Source organism: Brachycentrus maculatus, unplaced genomic scaffold, assembly GCF_059751285.1.
Source record: "Brachycentrus maculatus isolate JH-2025_06_01 unplaced genomic scaffold, ASM5975128v1 h1tg000145l, whole genome shotgun sequence".
In the NCBI taxonomy this organism is placed as follows: domain Eukaryota; kingdom Metazoa; phylum Arthropoda; class Insecta; order Trichoptera; family Brachycentridae; genus Brachycentrus; species Brachycentrus maculatus.
The window spans coordinates 100,643-121,798 of record NW_028280898.1 but is presented as its reverse complement, the minus strand read 5'-3'; the positions used below and the strand labels follow the sequence as shown (position 1 = coordinate 121,798).

Genomic DNA, 21,156 nt, shown 5'->3' with positions numbered 1-21,156 from the left:
CTATCGTGCTGGAGGTCTCACATTTGATTCCCAGAGGCGTTAAAATAAATACAGTTAACCCGGATTTAACATTTTCCCGCCAATTGCGTGTAATTATATCAGTCCCGATATATTTTCCTACATTTATTACTCACATTAGCATTCTTTTTTCCCCCCCAGCTTACGTCGAAAATATCCTGTCATTCAAATATTTGAAAAGTCATACTCTGACTTTTACCCTCATATCGACGTGGCCTACGTAAAGTGCTCTAACTACATTTTTGTCAATTTTGAGATATTTAGTGTATGTAATCAACTGACAGTTATCTACATATATAAACAAACAAAAAAATATATAAAATAAATTTCGCCTAGTTTTCAGGCGTATAAGACGCTATCTACATGGATTTTTTAAAATGAATTTAACTCCTAAAACGCTAACTACTTAATTTTGACAAAGAATAAAGGTTTAAAACGATTTTATACATTATTTAATCGTGTTTTGAAATGTATAATACTAGTTTAGAATTTCAGATAAAACTGTTATTTAATAAATAAAAATACGTTGAAAAAATCTTCTAAGCTCTTTCCTGTAAAGTAACCGATTTGTAGATAGAGTACTTTACGTAGGGGCCGTCGATATGATGAATTTCTATTGTCAAGGTATTTTAAAAAAATCTTTTCATTCTTTAAAATGATATGATTTCTCTCATTTCTTTAGAAAAGAAATATCATAAACAGAATAGCATTTTTATCATTGTTATCATAGAGTATAGTGGATCTGAATCATCAAATGTTAGCTATATTAACAACAAATTGTAAATACTAATCATAGTTAATGTATACATTCATAGTGAATTATAATTTCAGTTCAAAATCCTACTTATAACTATTAATATGTAATCATTTCTTAACCGTGATAACTTGATATGAAAACTAAAATATTATGATGGGAAAAATGTTTTACGGGTTTGCCGCTAATTTTGCCGAGGCTGTACCAGACAAACAAACCGATACTTGGTAGCGATGGCGGTAGCAGTCCCACAAAATCAGATCCTAGCATTTCTATTGGTGCGTTCCATAGACATTGACTTTGTGGGATCACTTCCACCACTGCTTTCAATACCATAGAGATTCATTTAGTTCTGACAACCATAGACACAATAATCACCATAGACTATGCAGTGGCGCGTCTAAATGTCCTACTTGCCAGTTTACTACCTTACAGGGGTCATCATCAGGGAATGTTTTACTGAATTTTATGATGAAACAAAATGAATGCGTAATGGTGGCAAGTAAGACTCTTGACACATTGGTATATGGTGCAGAAAAATTAAAAATCAGTAATGTTGGCTAAAAGTGTTTGTGATACAGCCCCAGGTCTTGGATAAAGTGTTCAGTAGTTAATAATTTTCTGAACAAATTTAAATTACAAAAAAAGTATTTGTTTGGGAATAAATTATATTGGGCTATCTCTGAATATTTTTTCTAGACTTGTGTTACTTTAGTAATTTGCAATACTTATGTTTATTTATAATTTATTTCTGTTATGTAACGTAAAGCTACTGTTGTACAAAACTAAGTATGGTATGTTGTGGTAACGTGTTTATTTAACTTGTTTGTAAGTAGGAATAGAGGATAGAATACAACGTGTATTTGATGATCGAATTAGTATAACGAATGCCCATTTTTGTTTTACCCATTATGTATTTAATATGAAGAAAAGCAGAATAGTTTATACATAAAATAAAGAAATGTTTAATTCCACAAGTGTTTTATTTATTTTATAAGGATCATACACTGAGAAGAAAGAAAACTTAAAAAACTTAATAAACAGGAAAATCTATGAATATACATAGAATAAGGGCGTTTGTCCACTACCCGGAATTTGACCGTCCGGCAGTCCGGTTTCGAAAAAGGAAAGCGACTACGACAGTTTAGCGTGATTGAATTTACGCGCAACGTGTTCACGCACCGATTAAGAGCACCGATCCAAAAAAATATGGACAAAAGCACAAGCCAATCCAAGCCAATTGTCGTTTTCAAAAACCCTAACTGACGTACCGGAAGGTAACATTCCGTGTAATTCCGGGTAGTGGACAAGCGCCCTAAGGGGGTGATTTGTTGGAGATTCTATTTTAGTTTGCCTGTCAATTTGACACTGATAAAAAAATCTAGGTGGATCAAGTTGCCACATGGTATTAGGTGTTTTTGCAATATACAGTGGAACCTCTCAAAACGAGCATAATTCGTTCCAGGATCTTACTTGTGAAGCGATTTTTTTTAATGTTTACGAAACACTGTAGACTTCACAGGTACTGTTTCAAAATCACATTCGACAACAGTGAATATCGTGAAAAAGGGACTTGCCCTTACCCTGCAAATCGTTATGAGAGGTTCCACTGTATCTGGATGGATAGGACAGACTACATATTTAAATTTGCAATTCCCTGGTGCGTGGAGTAGTTAACGATTCCTGAAATGTTAACCTCATACGATTCCGGAAAGGATAAGATGGCAAAGTCATTTTAGTGTTTTGTCTTCGTCTTTTCAAGCAATAGTCATGTAGTTATTAACATCATTGTCCCTTTCAACTCTCAACTCGAGATTTTTAATTATTTACGTTAGTGACCTCCGAAGAAAATATTTAAATTTTAAAAGTCAACATGGAAGTGAAACATGGAGTTGGCAAAAGAAGGATGAAAGTAGACTGAATACAGTCGAAATGCGATCTCTCAGAAGAATGTGTACAAAACGATGTATGATAGATGTTCAAATAGTGAAATAAGGTAGGAATGCAAAGCTAAGATAAGCATTATCGACAAAATTAAGAAATGTGTGTTGAGATGGTTTGGACATGTAGAACGAATGAGTGAGGAAATAACAGTAAAACAAATTTAGGAGGTGAATGTAATTGGAAAAAGGAGCAGAGGATGACCGAGAAAAACATGGCACGATCAGGTATGCCAAATACTTGAAAATGGTCAGGTTAGGAGTCGTAATAATCGGCGGGTATGTATGAGGAGATGCATGAACGTGGAAGAGACGAAGATTTTTTTTCAAAGACAGTGGTGTGGCGTTCTATTCTCTCTTCCTGACCCTGCGGAGAAGCGGCGTGATGGTTAGTTTAGTCAACATATATTTATTGTTTATGATTGTTTCTCATTATATAACAGGGATGGTGAACCTATGGCACGCGTGCTATAGGTGGCACGCAAGGTGATTTTGCATGGCACGCGAATGAAGAGATTTTAAAGTGATTATACAATTTTTTTTTTAAATTTTAGACTTACAGACGAATGTACTACTGCTTGTATTCTATTAAAAGCTACCAGCTATGAACCCCATATAAAAAATGGCATATAGCGTCTAACAACAAAAATCTCAATAATAATAATAATGAAGTTCTAAGGGTTCTACATTTTTTTATTCAGTCTATTTTTCATTCAATTATTTTATTTTGCCATTCAAAAGTACATAATTATTTTTACGATGTATTAAAGATTTGTTTATATACAACGTCTGAAGTTTCAAAAACATTTCATACATTTTTATTTCCATGGCATGTGACACGCGACATATTTTATCTTATTGAAAAAAAATTGGCACTCAGGCTCAAAAAGGTTCGCCATCCCTGTTATATAACTTTGTTTCGTCACACACAAATTGATATCGGGATATGTGATTAGCTTCAAGCTTGAGGTTTAAAGCATATTAAATCAAACCAGCATAACAAAGCGATAAGCACGATTGTTAAATGACTGCATATATGCAACTTTCGAATACTATTGGGTTGATGCAAAAGTTATGACCGTTTTTTATGATCCCAGGTAAAAAATTTTTTTTTCATAAATTATAAATAGTATCTTCTTTTTTATGATTCCATTGTATGAAGGATGCTTTCCTTCTACTTTCTATTCAGTTTTGGCCTAGCCAGAGTACAGTAATGACCCCTTGTATTTTTTCAAAATGTCGCTCGATAAAGTGCATTTACGTCATTGTTTACTTTATGAATTCCATAAAGACAATACCGCGAGTGTGGCAACCAAAAACATTTGTGAAGTGTATGGAGCAGATGTCATCAAAGTCCGACAGGTACGAAGTTGGTTTACAAAATTCCGATCTGGAGATTTTTCACTCATTGATAAACCACGTACCGGGCGGCCATTGAAGTCTGATGACGACAAGTTAAAAGTCATAATTGACACCAATCCACGTCTAACCATCAGGGAGATTGTGTCAATGATGGGAGTCAACCAAACAACCGTATTAAGACATTTGAAGCGTATGGAAATGGTTTCGCCGTACGACGTTTGGATACCTCATCAATTGTCGGCTGCCAATTTATTGGATCGTGTTTCAACGTGCGTTGCTTTGAGTGCGAGACAAAAACATGAACTTTTTTGCATCGTTTGGTGATGGAAGATGAGAAATGGGTCGTGTACAGACATTGGCCTATACCTGGACAAGCCCCATTAACAACTTCGAAGACCGAAATCCATAAAAAAAAGTTATACTTTTTGTTTGGTGGGATAATAAGGGTATTGTGTATTTTGAACTCTTAGAACACGATCAGACAAGTACAATAGAACGATATTGTCAGTAATTATCCAAATTGAACATGGAACTTTAAAAGGATAGACCAGAATTGGTAAACAGAAAAGGGGCAGTGTTTCATCACGACAACGCGCGACCACATGTGGCTATGATGACCCAACACAAGCTAAATGAGTTAAACTGGGATGTTATCAAGCATCCACCGTATTCTCCAGATCTTGCTCTTTCTGATTTTCATTTATTCCGATCACTTCAATAAAAATTAAATGATGAAAAAAATTATACAATAGAGCAGGTAAAAACATCCCTTACTTTATTTTTCGCATCAAAATCCACGGAATTTTTTACTACTGGTATTAATAAGTTGATAGAAAGATGGGAGAAGGTTAAAAGAACTGGTGGAAATTATGTAATTTATTAAATAAATAATACATATAAAAAAAAATAATACAAAAAATTATATGTTAAAAACGGTCAAAACTTTTGCATCAACCCAATACATCACTATGGATTCCCAACAATGAGCAGACTGGTGAATGTTGCATTGTAAAAAGTTATCACTTAAGCCAGCCAGTGCCAGGTCGTAAGCCCTTAAATGATCAGGCTTACATATTCATTTAAAATAAAAATAGATGAAGAAAATAGGATAAAAATAATAAAACGATAAAAAATTTAAACTAATCTATAGTTTCCGATTACGTTGAAATATTGCTCGCAAATAATATTAATATGAATAAAAAAGTGGTAATTATTTTTTCACGAATGGCAACATATTTTTTTGAATGACAGCGGGGATTGTCAGTTTTTGCACAAATTACGAATTTAATTTCAATTTGCGTTTCGTCGCGGAATGGTCGCGGGATTGGCGCGCGGGAGTTGCAAAATAAGATGTTTTTAGTATCATAAATTAAGAAGTATTTTTTTATTTATGTAATTGTGCCTGACAAGCGGCGAAGTATGTCAAAACGGGTTACTTTTTCTCGTTACTCGGGGTTATAATGTTCTAATTTTGTTTGCCCTTGCTCCAAATTAGACCGCGAAGGTTATGGTTCCTGCTACCTGAGGCAAATTACCGAGGGGTGAATAAAGCGAATTGATCAGATAAAAATCTTAAGTGGGATCGGAAGCTCTTCACATTTATACACGTTTAATCGTTCGCGAATTTCCTGACAACAGTCTTGTGTAAAGTCATCGCGCGTCGAAGTGTACATTATTGTGATCGATAGAAGTGACAAAATATAGTTTTGTTCGAATTTAAAGCACATCTGTTCTGTAAAAATATTTAATCTTCGTTAAAGGTCAGTATTTTGTTATATTTATATTTTTCCCTTTTTTACTGCCATTTAATCCAGTAAATTTTACATTTTATTGTCATTTTTGCAGATTATAAACGATATTTTTTTACCGTTTAAATTATACTATTATAAATGTGCCTATTGTAGCTATTATTATTTAAAAAAAACTAAATATTTTTCCTATTTCTAAAATAATATACGTACTTAGGTACCTTAATATTTTTTGCAATTTTGCTAATTATTGTTAGCATTTTTCACATCTTATGTTTATGAACCATCTAATTATGATTTATCTAAATTTACAACATTGTATTGACGTTCGAAACAATATGTAGGTATTCTGTTAAAAAAAGTATATTAAATTGTATTATATTTTATAACATACCGATAGGCAAATATATTAGGTATTATGAATCCTAAATGATAAAATATTAATTAAAAGCAAAATTGATATTATAAAAATAAATTATTTTTACCTATTTGCTAGAAAATGTAATTTCTATAAATGTCAGAAAAGCAAAATTGATATGCATAAAAAAAAAACATTATTTTATTAAATACAATTGAACTTCCAATCACAGTAATAAGAGTTTCTTGCACAGAATATTTATTTTGATGTGTTTTTATAGTTGAATTTTATTTTTACTTTCATTTTCATTCATTTTATTATTGAATTGAGTAAAATATATCGTTTATATCGCTCACTCCTTTAAATAATGTCATAAATCAAAAAACTTAATTTTTCAGGAGATCGTTTTTAAAGTTGAAAAATATAGTAAAATGTATTAAAAATAAATATCAAACCACTTATTGAACATTTTACTATGCAGCTGATATTTTTAAGTAAAACCTGAATGTTTTATCTCCATTTGAAAAATATTTAGTATATTTAAAAAAAATTATAAAACAATACCTTTTGTTCAAAATGCAAAAACAACACTTTCTGCCCTGTAGCGGGTAAATATTAAGTTAAAAATATGCCGCTTTTGCTGGGATATAGTACATTTTATGGGCATTCCGAAAACATGAACAACTGAAAATTGATGATTTTTGATTTATGACGTTGAAAGGAGTGAGAGATATGGTATGTTAGGAAAATATTTATTACACTCAAGTATTTTCTGGCACTGACAGTCACATGTGGAATTAGGTATTAAAAAAATTAAATTAAGCACGGCTGATAGTACTTGCTAAGTTAAAATAATTTATTAACTGCCCAACCTTTTTGTTATTATTCAAAAAGTAGGTAAAAAATACAATTTTTTTTTTTTTTTTCATAAGATTTCTCAATAACAAAAGACCCATTCATGACCCTTTTCATTCCTTTGCAAGTCGGAGATAATTTTTTGTTATAATATTCTATTAAATATTTTTACAAATATATTTTTTATTGAATGTCATCAATCAACATAATCTCGACAAATTCTGCAAATGGAGTAGCCAGCGATACTGACCTCGAAATACAATGACTTCTTCATAGTAATCCCTCGAGGGTTGATTTCAATATTTGTGTAAAAAGTTAGAGGAAGCTCAAAATATGTATTTTAATAATTTAATCAACCAAAAATATTCATTTGGTAACCTGGAGACATATATACACTAAATAGTAAACACATTTAATGGATGAAAGACTACGAATCCAGGGTTAAAATATAAGAAGAAATATCCATTTTGATACATGTAAAATTTTCCAATGTTCCTTTATAATTTTGGAGGGAAATCAAATGTCAGAAATGGGTTTCCTTGAAAATTTGAAAATATAAATATTTCCATTCAGTGTTGCTAGTGTCGAAAAATGGCCGGATTCGCGGCACAGGCGGCCATTCGCTCCAAATGGACGGACCTGATAGAGTCCTCCAGCATCGATGTGCCCGGAGAGGTGACCGAAGGAGTCAGATCTGTCGTGGGATGGCTCAAGCAGGCAGGATTTTGTGATAATAACATCGATGTTGTATCGTCGCACCGCTATTTTATTTTAAAGTGCACATTTTTATAAGTAGTTATTTTTATTTTTTATTTTATGGCTGTCAAATAGATTTTATCAATTATTTTTGTAAAGGTACTTATAATTTTTTTTTAAAATTTGTTTTCAACCCTTGTAATCCTACGCCAAGTTAGACTTGTTTCTTATTTTCTGCGTGTAATAAAGCGATTCAGAGTTGATAACAAATGGTAAAAAAAATAATGAAATTAAAATAGCTACTATAACAAAATTTAAATATAATCTCACAACCGACATTGGACAATTTTTGCATTTGGTGACAAATATTTTTCCTTTGTTGACATGTCCTTTTTTGTTTTTGTAAAGTACCATAGTGCATTAATGTAACGTAAAAATATTTGCATGTGTCTAGTGTAAATATTGCTGAATTAAATATCTCGGTTATGTTCAATGTTACCCAGATTGATATATTATATTATTAATATGAAATATTAATTTATTAATTAATTAAACCGTTTTTTATTACATTGACAAACATAGGCATTTTTGCATTAACCCTTATCATTCGAGAAAAAAAAATCATATAGGTCTCCACCAACTTGAGGATTTTTTTAGCAAAAATATGAGAAAAAACTAAGATATTCTTAGAAAATTGGAAAAAATTTTTTTTTTTGGAAAGGTAGCAAATAAGTATGCTTATTTATGTTTACAAATATATAAAGAAACAAGTAAACACGAAGAAACCTGTCCGTGCACCCTTGGATTATGTAAACAATAAAATGTATGACTATTGTTCATGGCGCCGCTGGGGCACCTAACGAGTGGAATTAAAATTTTATGTGGCGCTCTAGCGAGTGATAAGGGTTAAAAATACTTTTCTTTTTTCAATAAAAATATTTTCAAAAGCATTAAATCGGGGAGTTTCAAAGAAAGTTTGTTTTTTTTTTATCAATAACATTTTCTGCACCAATGTCAAATGTGTCGTTCCGATCCTGCTTCTAATTTGAATTTTAAATGTAAATTTAAAAAGTATTGCCACTATCTTGCCGAATAACAATGTGACCAATATAATCAATATGTCCATTCAATCTATTTTTATTATATCCGGATGAAATACTTAGACGTCGAACCATGTGTGTTTGCCAACTGTCGTATTGGTATCTCTGTTTTTAGGTCAAGTTTAGAGTATGAATACATTTAAATAGATCGCGATGTTTTGTTACAAAAATATATTATAAATGTATTGTAAATGGTAAAGTTAGTAATAAATAACCATTTATTTATAACTAATTTTAAAATATAACTTTATTATAAAATCACTTTTTGTCTTATTATAACTCAATGTTATAATTATAACATTAACCGGTTTCGAAGCTAACAGCTTCCTCCTAAAGACGATTAATATATTTAACAAAGAAACTATATATTTAACAAACAAAACTTAAATTATAATTTAATGTTATATTTATAGCGTTTACCGGTTTCGGAGCTAACAGCTTCCTCCTAAAGACGATTAATACATTTAACAAAGAAACTATATATTTAACAAACAAAACTTAAATTATAACTTAATGTTATAATTATGGCGTTTACCGGTTTCGGAGCTAACAGCTTCCTCCTAAAGATGGTTAATATATTTAACAAACAAACTATATATTTAACAAACAAAACTTAAATTGTAACTTAATGTTAAAATTATAATGTTTACCGGTTTCGGAGCTAACAGCTTCCTCCTAAAGACGATTAATATATTTAACAAACAAACTATATATTTAACAAACATAAAAAATGTGCTCCATGTACATAAATTTAAAGATAAATTTGATTGTAGCCAATTTCAGGATGAATTTGAGAAATATTGGGGTTAGGGTGTTTGTTATGTATTTTTCATATCCTCCTTCCCCATTCTCACTATCTTACCTGCGGACAACCTCCAAAATACTGGCCTTGCGGTTATTTCTTTGAAAAAAAATGTTTGTGTGAAAATTTTGATTTGATTCAATGAACAGCAAACATGTCCGCCTCCGTAGTGTAATGGTCAGCATGCTCGGCTACCGTACTGGAGGTTCCGAGTTTGATTCCAAGGGGGGGGGGGTCAAATAAATATAAGTGATTTTTTTCACTCTAATATTTATTCAATATTACCCTGGACTGGTTCCTGAAGCGCAAGAGTGATCACCTTGCCTTCATGTAAGTAATGATCAAGAAAACACTGCGTCAATTTGACTGGTACCTGAAGCAAAGGCTCATCTTTCATTCATGTGTTAACGATCATGATAATGCATTTATATGATGCAGTGCCCTATGCACCATTGGCTGCGGATGAGGGTTTGGAGAATACTGACTACTATCCACACTATATGGTGCGTAGGGCACTACATCAAATTGATGCAATGTTGATTTGACGATAAAATGACACTGCGTTTGTATGATGCAGTGCCCTATGTACCATCGGGTGCGAATGAGGGTTTGAAGAAGGAAAGCAGAAGTTTGTGATGTATTTTTCATATCCTTCTTCACCATTCTCACTGTCTTACCTTTGGACAACCTCCAAAATACTGGCTTTGTGGTTATTTCTTTTAAAAAAATTAATTTTTGTGTGAAATATTTTATTTTTTTCAATGAATAGCAACAATGGCGTTTTGGCCACACAATTGGATGTAGGCGTGTCTGGTATTATGTATATTTTGTACACATTTTACTAAGCAACATTGGGTTTCCCGTGATATGACTTTAATGACTTAGTTTGATTGTTGAAGTTTCAAGGACGCCAAGTCTGAGTTCAATTATTTAGCCATTACCAGGTTATTGACACTCTTTTTCTATGGTATTATTTTATGGGGTATTAATTCAAGATGTTTATTATATTTTAGGTTGAGAGTTGAGAGGGGAATAAGGAAGTCTAGGTATTATTCACAGGCCTTACGACCTGTCATTGGCTGGTTACACATCATACACTGTAACGTTATCATTCTTGACCCTTTCCAGTTCCCAAAAAAATATAATTAATTCTAGGTATAGAGTTTTTTGTCCGTAGTGTTATGGTAAGCACGCTGGGCTACCGTACTGGAGGTCCCGGGTTCGATTCCAAGAATTTGAGTAGTGTGGTTGTCAATAATGGGTAGAATTGGTGAATGTTACACGTGTGTAAAGTGATCACTTAAACCAGCCTATGACGGTCATCAGTCATGTAAATGCCCAGACTTCCATATCCTTCTTCATCTTTGATGAGATGTCAAAAAATAATATGAAAAATAACTCCTATAATTCGAGATAACCCTGATTTGTGAACAAGTATTTGGACACACTTAATATGTTGTTAACATTCATTTTATTTATCATTTATATGCGTCATCATTCTACATACATCGTTCTACATGCATCATTATACCCATGATTACTCAAATATTAGGGTCCTAGGGTCATTAGACCTCTATGGCCAAGTACTTGAACAATCACAAAAGGCCACAGCCATTTTTGGATGTTTATAGAACATATTTTATGGGAAAACAAGTATATGAACATCGAAACCAAGGTGAGAATATACAAGACCTATGTCCACTCTGTGATGACTGACAGGATAGACATCTATGTTTTATTTTATCTTTTTTATTTATCGCTTACTCTTTTCAACAACGTCATATATCAAAAATTGTAAATTTTCAGTTGTGCAAATTATATCCCAGCAAAAGCGGCATATTTTTAACTTAATATTTACCCGCTACAAGGCAGAAAGTGTTGTTTTTGCATTTTGAGAAAAGGTATTATATTATTAGATTAAAACCAATATTTTTAGCTTTTCCACTTTATTTTTATTTGACCAGCGACCGGGTTTCGTCGTTACCGACATCATCAGACTGTTCATGTCGGTAACGACGAAACCCGGTCTCTGGTCAAAAAAAAAATAAAGTGGAAAAGCTAAAAATATTGGTTTCAATCTAATAATATATTAAAATGCAATTCCATCACGAAGTTAAAAATAATAATCTATTAGAAAAGGTATTGTTTAATTATTTTTTTTAAAAACATAACTAAATATTTTTCAAATGGAGAAAATACATTCAGTTTTTACCTAAAAAGATCTGTTGCACAGTAAAAAGTTCAATAAGTGCATTGATACATTTTTGTTTTTAATACATTTTATTATATTTTTAAACTTTAAAAACAATCTCCTGAAAAATCAAGTTTTTTGATATATGACGTTGTTGAAAGGAGTGAGCGATGTGTGAGATTCTTTTTCTGAATTATGTCAAATATGTTGGGAATGTATGAAAAAAAATTTTTTTGGAAATTAATAACTTCTTCGTCTATGCTGAGATATAAATAAAAATATTCATTTAAAAAATAAAAATTCCTTATATTATTGGACTAAATGCAAAAATCCTTGTATTTATTTAGCATGACGGTAGCTAAACACGCTAACCACTGCACTACGAAGGTGGTGGGGTATATTTTACCCGTATCAATTATTTTTTCCGTGGTTATTTTCTGATAGATCATTTTACTCAATCCTTTTGTATGTGAAGCGATTGAAGGTCAAGTTGTGTTTGTTTCGTATTGTTTCACAATGCCAAGGTTAAATTTAATAATATAGGAGGGCCCTCTTATAGAGTGGCCGAATTGTTAGAAGTAGGTACTTATGTGTTTAATAGTTTTAACACTCTGGCAACACATAAAATTGGAAGGAAATTTTTTGACATTTGAATATTGTAAAATTTCTGTATTTACATTGGCATAAAAAGATTTTTAAATTCAAGTTTATATTTTTTAATCAGTTATTTTTTTTAATATTGCAGCAAATAAATATTGAGTTCTTTATTAATTGCCATAAAATGTAAGCAATGTTTTTTGTTCTTATTGTTAGACCCAGTACAATTATTTAGCATACAAAATAATGAATGTGACTAACTAAGATGACACTCCAAACAAACGTATGGAAAATAAGTTCATAAAAATGATTTAAAGGCACAGGATGTTAAAGGGGAAGTGTTCAGTTCTAAAAATGATCTGTTCATGATACAATTGGAGACCATGAGCTCCAATAAATACAGACATGAGCTATTGAAAGCTGTCCCACCGCAATCCCAGATCTGATACAGAAGCATCTAGGCTTCCTGACAGACCTACTCTCACAAAGCAATTTTTCAAAGGCTTTTATATTCCTACCACAAATAGACTTCTTTATCTATGTGGAGATATCAATTAAAAATCTTGTATGCCATATATATTTTTTTATTTTATTTTATTTTTTATTTATTTCAAAACATATTACATACATAAATCATATATACATATAATATTCGCGATGAGTAATTTCTATTTCTCATTTTGGGACATGGGATTAAGGTTAACAAGACTGGAACACAGATAATAAAGTAACAAAAAAGATTTTTTTTTTAAATAACCAAAACTAATACTTAATACATGGCAAAATATAAAAACAATAAACAGGGATAATAAATAGGCACAAGAAGCATATTTAAAAGAAATAAATGAAAAACATAAGGTAAGAAGCATATTTAAAATAAACAAATGAGAAAATATAAAAAATGAGAAAATATAACAAATGAGAAAAAAAAAAATTAAGGTAAAAACAAAATAAGAAAATATGACTAATCGCTACATATATTTCTTTCCATAAAGTACCTTCTGAAATCATTTATTTTGGATCCCCGAATGGGTTTTATTTTATATATCGTTCACTCCTTTCAAGAACGTCATAAGTCGAAACTTGTCAATTTTCAGTTGTGTATGTTTTCAGAATGCCCAGAAAATGTACTTTATACCAGCAAAAGTAGCATATTTTTAACTTAATATTTACACGCTACAGGGCAGAAAGTGTTGTTTTTGCATTTTGAAGAAAAGGTATTGGTTAATTATTTTTTTTAATTATACTAAATATTTTTCAAATGGAGAAAAAGGTTCAGGTTTTTCCTAAAAAGATCTATTGCACAGTAAAAAGTGGCTAGATATTTTTTCTTAATATATTGTATTATATTTTTAAACTTTAAAAACATTCTCCTGAAAAATCAAGTTTTTTGATTTACGACGTTCTTGAAAGGAGTGAGCGATATGTCAGGCAGCTGGTTAATTTGGGTATTGGCAATATAATCTGAGGACCTTTATGTCCATCATCGAGTCTTGTATGGACTTATAGTCCAGTTTCGATGATCGAGTATATTTCAATTCATTTAGTATTCCGGCCTAAAATAGGGTTTACCTAAAGAATTTTTTCACTGTCATATTTATTCAATATTACCCTGGACTGGCGCCTGAAGCGGAGGGCTGATCACCTTTCCTTCATGTGTAAACGATCAAGATAACACTGCGTTTATATGACGCAGTGCCCTATGCACCATTGGGGTGCGGATAAGGGTTTTATTATTAAAGAATTGAAGCAGTGTACTTTGAAATACAGTTTAAAGTAGTATAATTTGGTACATGTATCATAGCAATAGTTGATACGGTCATCTTGATAGTGATGCTAATGTTCGCACTGACCCACATTCTGCGGTGCATATGAACGAGCTGGGATATCTAACTAGGCGATGTGACTCCAATGTCATTGTCACTCTACATGCCGCTCACTCCTTTCAAGAACGTCATAAATTAAAAACACTTGAAATCTCGGGAGAACGTTTTTAAAGTTTAAAAATATAATACAAAGTATTGAAAATATATATATCAAGCCACTTATTGAACTTTTTACTGTGCAACAGATCTTTTTAGGTAAAACCTGAAGGTTTTTTCTCCATTCAAAAAATATTTAGTATATTTAAAAAAATAATTAAACAATACCTTTTCTTCAAAATGGAAAAACAACACTCTCTGCCCTGTAGCGGGTAAATATTAAGTTAAAAATATGCCGCTTTTGCTGGGATATAGTACATTTTCTGGGCATTCCAACATGCACAACTGGAAATTGAAGATTTTTGATTTATGACGTTCTTGAAAGGAGTGAGCGCTGTGTCTACTTATAAATTATACTTTGTCATTTAGTACCTCTGAATGCCAACTTGTATCCGTTTAAAAAAAGAGCCATGCTCTTGGAAGATTGTCTTCTTCTAACCCTTATCCACACCCCAATGGTGCATAGGGCACTGCATCGTATAGAAGCAGTGTTATCTTGATCGTTAAAAACACGAAGGAGAGGTGATCAGCCTTCCGCTTAAAGTTCCGCGATCAGCCTTCCGCTTACCACTTATTTATAGCATCACATTAAACTCCTTTTTTACAACCCTCTTACTATCTTCTAACCCTTATTCCGCACCCAATGGTGCATAGGGCACTGCATCATATAGAATCAGTGTTGTCTTGATCGTTAAATACACAAAGAAAAGGTGATCAGCCTACGACGGTTGTCAGCCCCGTAAATGCCCAGACTTCCATATTCTTCTTCATCTTTGATGAGATGTTAAAAAAATAAAATAAACAAGTATTTGGACACACTCAAAATGTTGTAAATGTTACCCGTGCTTAAAGAAAATTAAGTTGCGATTTATAGTATGCCCTTAGTCAAATATATATCCTATATTAAATAAAAAAAAAATTAAAAAATGCGCTTAGAGTGTCAGAAATGAAGACTCTGAGAAGCATAACAGGCAAGAGTCTTCGAGATAGATTGAGAAATGCCAGGATCAGGGAAATATGCGAGATCGAAGATGTCGTTAGGTGGGGAAGGCAACGAAGAAGACAATGGTATGCGCATGTGAGGAGAATGGAACCACCCAAACTCCCCCACATCGCATTGTACGGCCGACCCCATGGTAGACGACTCCCGGGCAGACCACCAAAGAGATGGGCCGATAGCTGGGAATCGACGTCGCAGGAGGCTAATCCCTCTTAAAAACAGGCCGCAAGGCCTATAATAAGAAGAAGAAGAAGATATTGAATCAAATAATATATTTTATCCTAGTGTCCTTTTTTTTTTTTTTTTTATTATAAATTTTTTTAATCAAAGATACATTGTATGGCAAAAATAGTCAACATAGTTACAATCAACATAGTAATCAACATAGTTACATATTTTATCATAATAATCAACATAGTTACATATTTTATCATAATAATCAACATAGTTACATATTTTATCATAATAATCAACATAGTTACATATTTTATCATAATAATCAACATAGTTACATATTTTTATTATTATTATTATTTTTTTTACGTGCTACCTCACTAAGAGAGCAGATTGCTCGTGTTTAGAGAGGGAGTTCGCTTACAGGGTTTGTACATATAAATAAGAAATAATAAATGGTAATCAAAAACATAAAACTGTTTGTCTTGTTTTAGATACTTCCAATCCACGGTGGACAGTTACTTATATGTAGACTTCAATTTCAATTCAATCAATTTGAGTGTCAATTTAGTTTGGAAGCGGTGTACATAACATTGTACCACTCACGAATTCTGATGAGATGATTAATTGGTAGAAATCAAATTTGTCATTTTAAACGGCGTCCACTCCACGGTACACTCAACCGGCGGTCCTCAAACTTTGGGATGAGAATTAATCCGTTTGTCTTGTTCAGGAAGATATCCGCCAAGGTTTGGGCATGCCTTTGTTAGTCATTGTATCACAGTTTCTCAACATTTTCATGCTCAGACATTATCTTTGTGGGTTCACCGGACGCATTTAACTCGTACATATACTAACTTGTATAATAATGGCATTTTATTTATTGTTTCGGCATTAACTTTGTTGTAAGACATGTTACAATGATTAAAGAAAACACTTTGTTTTTTACCACTTGATTTTTATTATAGACTACATGTTTCAGAAGTTAAACTTCCATCATTCAAGTCTGTATAATAACTGTTATTATACAGACCTGAATGAAGTTTAACTTCTGAAACATGTAGTCTATAATAAAACTCAAGTGGTAAAAAACGAAGTGTTTTCTTTAATCATTGTAATAATGGCATAATTTTTTATCTGCTGAATAGAGCTTACTCAAATCAACCATAGATTCTGCCGTATTAGTGGTGCATAGGGCACTTCATTATATAAACTCAGTGTTTTTGATTGTTAACACATGAAGGAAAGGCGACCAGCCCTTCGCTGCAGGCACCAGTCCAGGGTAATATTCAATAAATATTCAATTCAAACCCTTATCTGCAACCCAATGGTGCATAGGGCACTGCATTATACAAACACAGTGTTATCTTGATCGTTAACACACGAAGGAAAGGTGATCAGCCCTCCGCTTCAGTTACCGGTCCGGGGTTATGTTGAATACATATTAGAGTGAAAAATAACTTTTATTTATTTGACCCCCCCTTGGGAATCGAACCCGGGACCCCCAGAATGGTAGCCGAGCCTGATGATCATCATACTACGGATGCGGACAAGTTATATGCAATATTTCGGTAGTGTAAAGGCAAAGGGGTATATCTGTCTCAGACCAAATTTTACAGGAGAGCAAAAACAAACTTGTGAAATTAAATAACTCATTTGTTTTACGTATTTTTATATGTACATATCTCAAAAAAACTAATTAAGTATTTGCGACTACAGCTATATCCTTTTGCCAGATTATATAATACACTTTTTCAGACATTTTGTGGAACAAACTTAGAAAATGAAAAATTTGACAGATATACCCCTTTGCCATTACACTACCGATATAACCTGCTACGTTTGAGAAGGACTGGAATTATTTTCCCTCCTACCGCGGTGGAGGTGACGCCAAAAAGGACTACACCTCAATTACGGTCACTCTATTTTATTTGCAGTCAATTTGTCACCAGTTTCGCTATTGCCAATCTGTCGGCACCGCCATTCAGTGTTTGGATATTTTACGTTCAGACTAATATCATAACTCATGGTGAGTGTGTTGTGTTTTGTGAAGCGTTATGTGCATATAACTTTGAATGCAATGTTGTGTAAAAAATAAATAAGTTTAAATGTTTTGTGAAATTAATAAAATTAAGGGAGGTCCTTTAACACATTGTTCTCCGGCGGTTTTTTCATCAACCCCGACCCTAATTAGTAAATTAATTAGGGTTGTATACTTACTAATCACAAGTAACTGCAAACTCAATTACCATTTGTGTAATGTGTTTTGGCGCCCCTTGCGCTCTACCAAAAGTAAGCAAATAGAACGCTTCGAAGCTTCTCCCGCTCTCTATCAACAGTATGTAACACTTAGCTTTTTATATTTATATACCGTACTGGCCACTGATATTTTATTTATTGTTTCGGCATTAACTTATACAGACCTGAATGATGGAAGTTTAACTTCTGAAACATGTAGTCTATAATAAAACTCAAGTGGTAAAAAACGAAGTGTTTTCTTTAATCATTGTAATAGTATGTAAAATATCTTTTTAAGCATTTCCCGCAAACGATGTGTTAATATGCACGTCAAATTATCCATGTGTTATTAATACATGCATTACTTATTTAGTAAGTTATAAAAAAGGATATCTGCCCATAAATATAAAAGCTCTATCTGAAAAATTTGTATATAGGGCACTGCATCTTAGATTTTTTATTGTTCTTCATACTGATTCGTAATTTATCCTCATATAAACGATTTATGTATAGTGTTGTATTTAACCAACGAAGGTAATCTTAAGAGGCTGCAAGAGATGCAAAACTAGGCAATGTGAATAATATATGTTTGGAAAAATGAGAAGAGTGACCAAAAGAATGGAAAATTTTCAAAATACTCATTTGTATATAGTCTATATTTATATGGTTAAATTTAGATACCCATGGTCTCATAGTGGTATACAAATTTTTAATGATCTATTGCCAAAATGCTTTATAAATAAAATTATACTATATAGCGATGTTCATTAAAAGCGGGGTTTTTATTCTAGTTTCTGAAGCTACGGATGCTTTCATTTTATATTTAGACCCAAAGATGGAAGCTTCAGAAAGTAGTCGTAAAAATAAAATAAATATAACTCAAGTGGTAAAAAACAACTGTTTTGTTTTAAATTTTATATAAATATAGATTGTAATTACGTTAGCACAAACATTGTTTCGTCTAATTGATTTTTAAAATTAAAAAAAATATATATTCTTGATAAAAGGTGCCGGAACGCTATTCCACCGTAATAAAAGTGAAAAAAAGGCCTGATTACAAGTAATAGTAATAATAATTTTTAATACTTGACACTGGCAGAAACATCCTTTCACTGGGTGACTGCAAAATAAACAATTTAAAAAAAAAATGGATAAATTATATAGCGCTATTTTTGTAAAATACTACCTCAAAAGCGCTTCACTGTGATTGGATTGGGGAAAAGGAGATACGGGAAATGATTTAGCAAACATATGCGTTTTTTTTTTTCTTTCTAAAGATCATCTCATAACACTCACTGTTTCTAACTACTGGTGGAAAAGGTACGCCATTGGTAAATTAATCACGTGTAGAATGGTGAATGTTGCACGTGTATAAAGTGACTATGACAGGTTGTAAGCCCTGTAAATACCCAGACATCCATATTCTTCTTCATCTATGTTGAGATATCAAAAATGTAAAAATTATTATTTTAACATAGTTTTATACAGGGTGGCACAAAATTATATACTTGTTGGAAGATGTTATAATTTTTGCAAACGATGTCGTACGTCAATCATATTTGAAATTTGTGAACCAGACAGCTGCAGTATACAAACAAATTGATTAAATGGGCACAAATGTGCATCGACACTGGCGGCAGCAACTTGATGGATATCCAAATAAAGATTTTTCCATCACTTGAAATATTTTTTTTTATTTAGTAAAAAAGTAATTAAAAAAAAAAAAGATTAATTTTGCGCTACTCGAAATCTGTTTGTATAGTGCAGCCGTCTAGTTCACTAATGTCAAATATGATTGACGTACAATGCCATTTGCAATAAAATATAACATCTTCCGATAGGATGATGAATTTTGTGCCACCCTGTATAAAGAGACAACGGGTATTACACAGATTTTTTTCTGCCTGTTTTATTAACGAAATAATTGTGTGGGTGATCAATTTATTTAATTATCTGTATGACCAAACGTATTGAAATATTTAAATTTCACCATATCCACATGTAATTTGTTTTAACTAGACATGTGTTTTTTTTTTCATTTAATTTTTATGAATATTTATTAGCAAACTTTCTACTCTGTACACCTGGTCAATACATACACTGTGTCTAGAATTTAGACAGATCTTGCACCTTATATAGCTCAATGACAATATACAGTGGAACCTCTCATAACGTGCGTAATTTGTTCCAGAATATTACTCGTTAAGGGAAACATTTTTTTTGTTTTGGTCCCAGCTCACAAGTGAATGTCGTGAAAAAGGAACTTGCCTTTTCTCTATAACTCATTATATGAAATGTCACTCATTTTTTCATTAATTGATTCGGCAGTCACTTTGTGGTAAAATATATCCATTTTTAATTGATGTTTCACTTAGTAAATACCACTATTTCTTAAAATCTACTGTGACGCGTGTTTCGATGCATTCCGCATCATTTTTCAAAATGGATGGATTTTACCACAAAGCGACTGCCGAGTCAATTAATGAAAAAATATTAACATTTAAATTATGCATACAAATATTTTGCAATCGCCAATATGATATTTAAAATTCTTATTTACCGATTCATATAATTTGACCAGAATTATAATTTATTGCGTGGGTGTCTCTATTAAATTCAATATTACATCACCGATCGAAAATCGTTAACAATTATCTGTTTTAAGATAATTCAATGATAACATCGTTCATGATTTACGATCTTGATTTTAATTGAGTGGCTAAGTGAGCACTTGAGTGATAATCGTTGAGAGCTAAATTATTTCTTTATTACGTTATAAAGGTGGAGATTGGCCGGAGCATTTTGTCGTAACATAACGTCGTAACATCGCTCGCGGCGAGCATCACCGAGCATCCAAAACTGTACTGACTGCCTGAATGCTCGCATCGTAATGATAATAATAATCGTTATATTACGACAAAATGCTCCGGTCAGTCTCCACCTTAGTATAAATTATTTATTTATAAGGAAGCCAAAGAAAAAAGGGAGTTTAGGGAAGGAGGTAGAGGGAATAACTAAGGGAGGAGGTTTGATGGACAGTTAGGAATCTAATGATAGATAGTAATGTCTCAGACGTTTCTTAAAAGTTATGAGAGAAGGTGCATTTGTTTACGCGGAGAGGTAATTCATTCCATAGTCTGGCCGCTTGGACAGAGAAGGAATCGCTGAAGAATGACGTTTTATGGCGAGGAATGGAAAGTGTTCTTTCTTTGGAAGAACGAAGTGATAGGCCATGATCTGAGAGGTATATGTTAATTATGCTGAGCATTGATCTGTATATTCCCGATAGTTAGCTAAGACTATATACAGTACCAATTTGCGGATGGTTATGCCTGTAGGAA

General features: G+C 32.3%; 1 protein-coding gene across 5 annotated transcripts in view; it reads left to right on the top strand.

Annotated features, from left to right (window-relative positions):
* Nucleotides 1-5,360: 5,360 nt before the first annotated feature.
* Nucleotides 5,361-21,156, top strand: part of LOC148308856 (uncharacterized) — a 44,240-nt gene continuing 28,444 nt past the window's right edge. For 2 of the 5 annotated variants that reach the window (XM_088260983.1, XM_088260981.1), the window contains exons 1-2: nucleotides 12,485-12,607; nucleotides 16,072-16,326. In XM_088260983.1, coding sequence (XP_088117109.1) covers nucleotides 16,282-16,326 — 45 coding nt within the window. In that variant the 5' untranslated portion in view covers nucleotides 12,485-12,607; nucleotides 16,072-16,281. Of the gene's footprint in view, nucleotides 5,835-7,608; nucleotides 7,753-12,484; nucleotides 12,608-16,071; nucleotides 16,327-21,156 lie in introns of those variants that run through there. The other 3 variants (XM_088260984.1, XM_088260982.1, XM_088260985.1) reach the window with 2 other exon arrangements.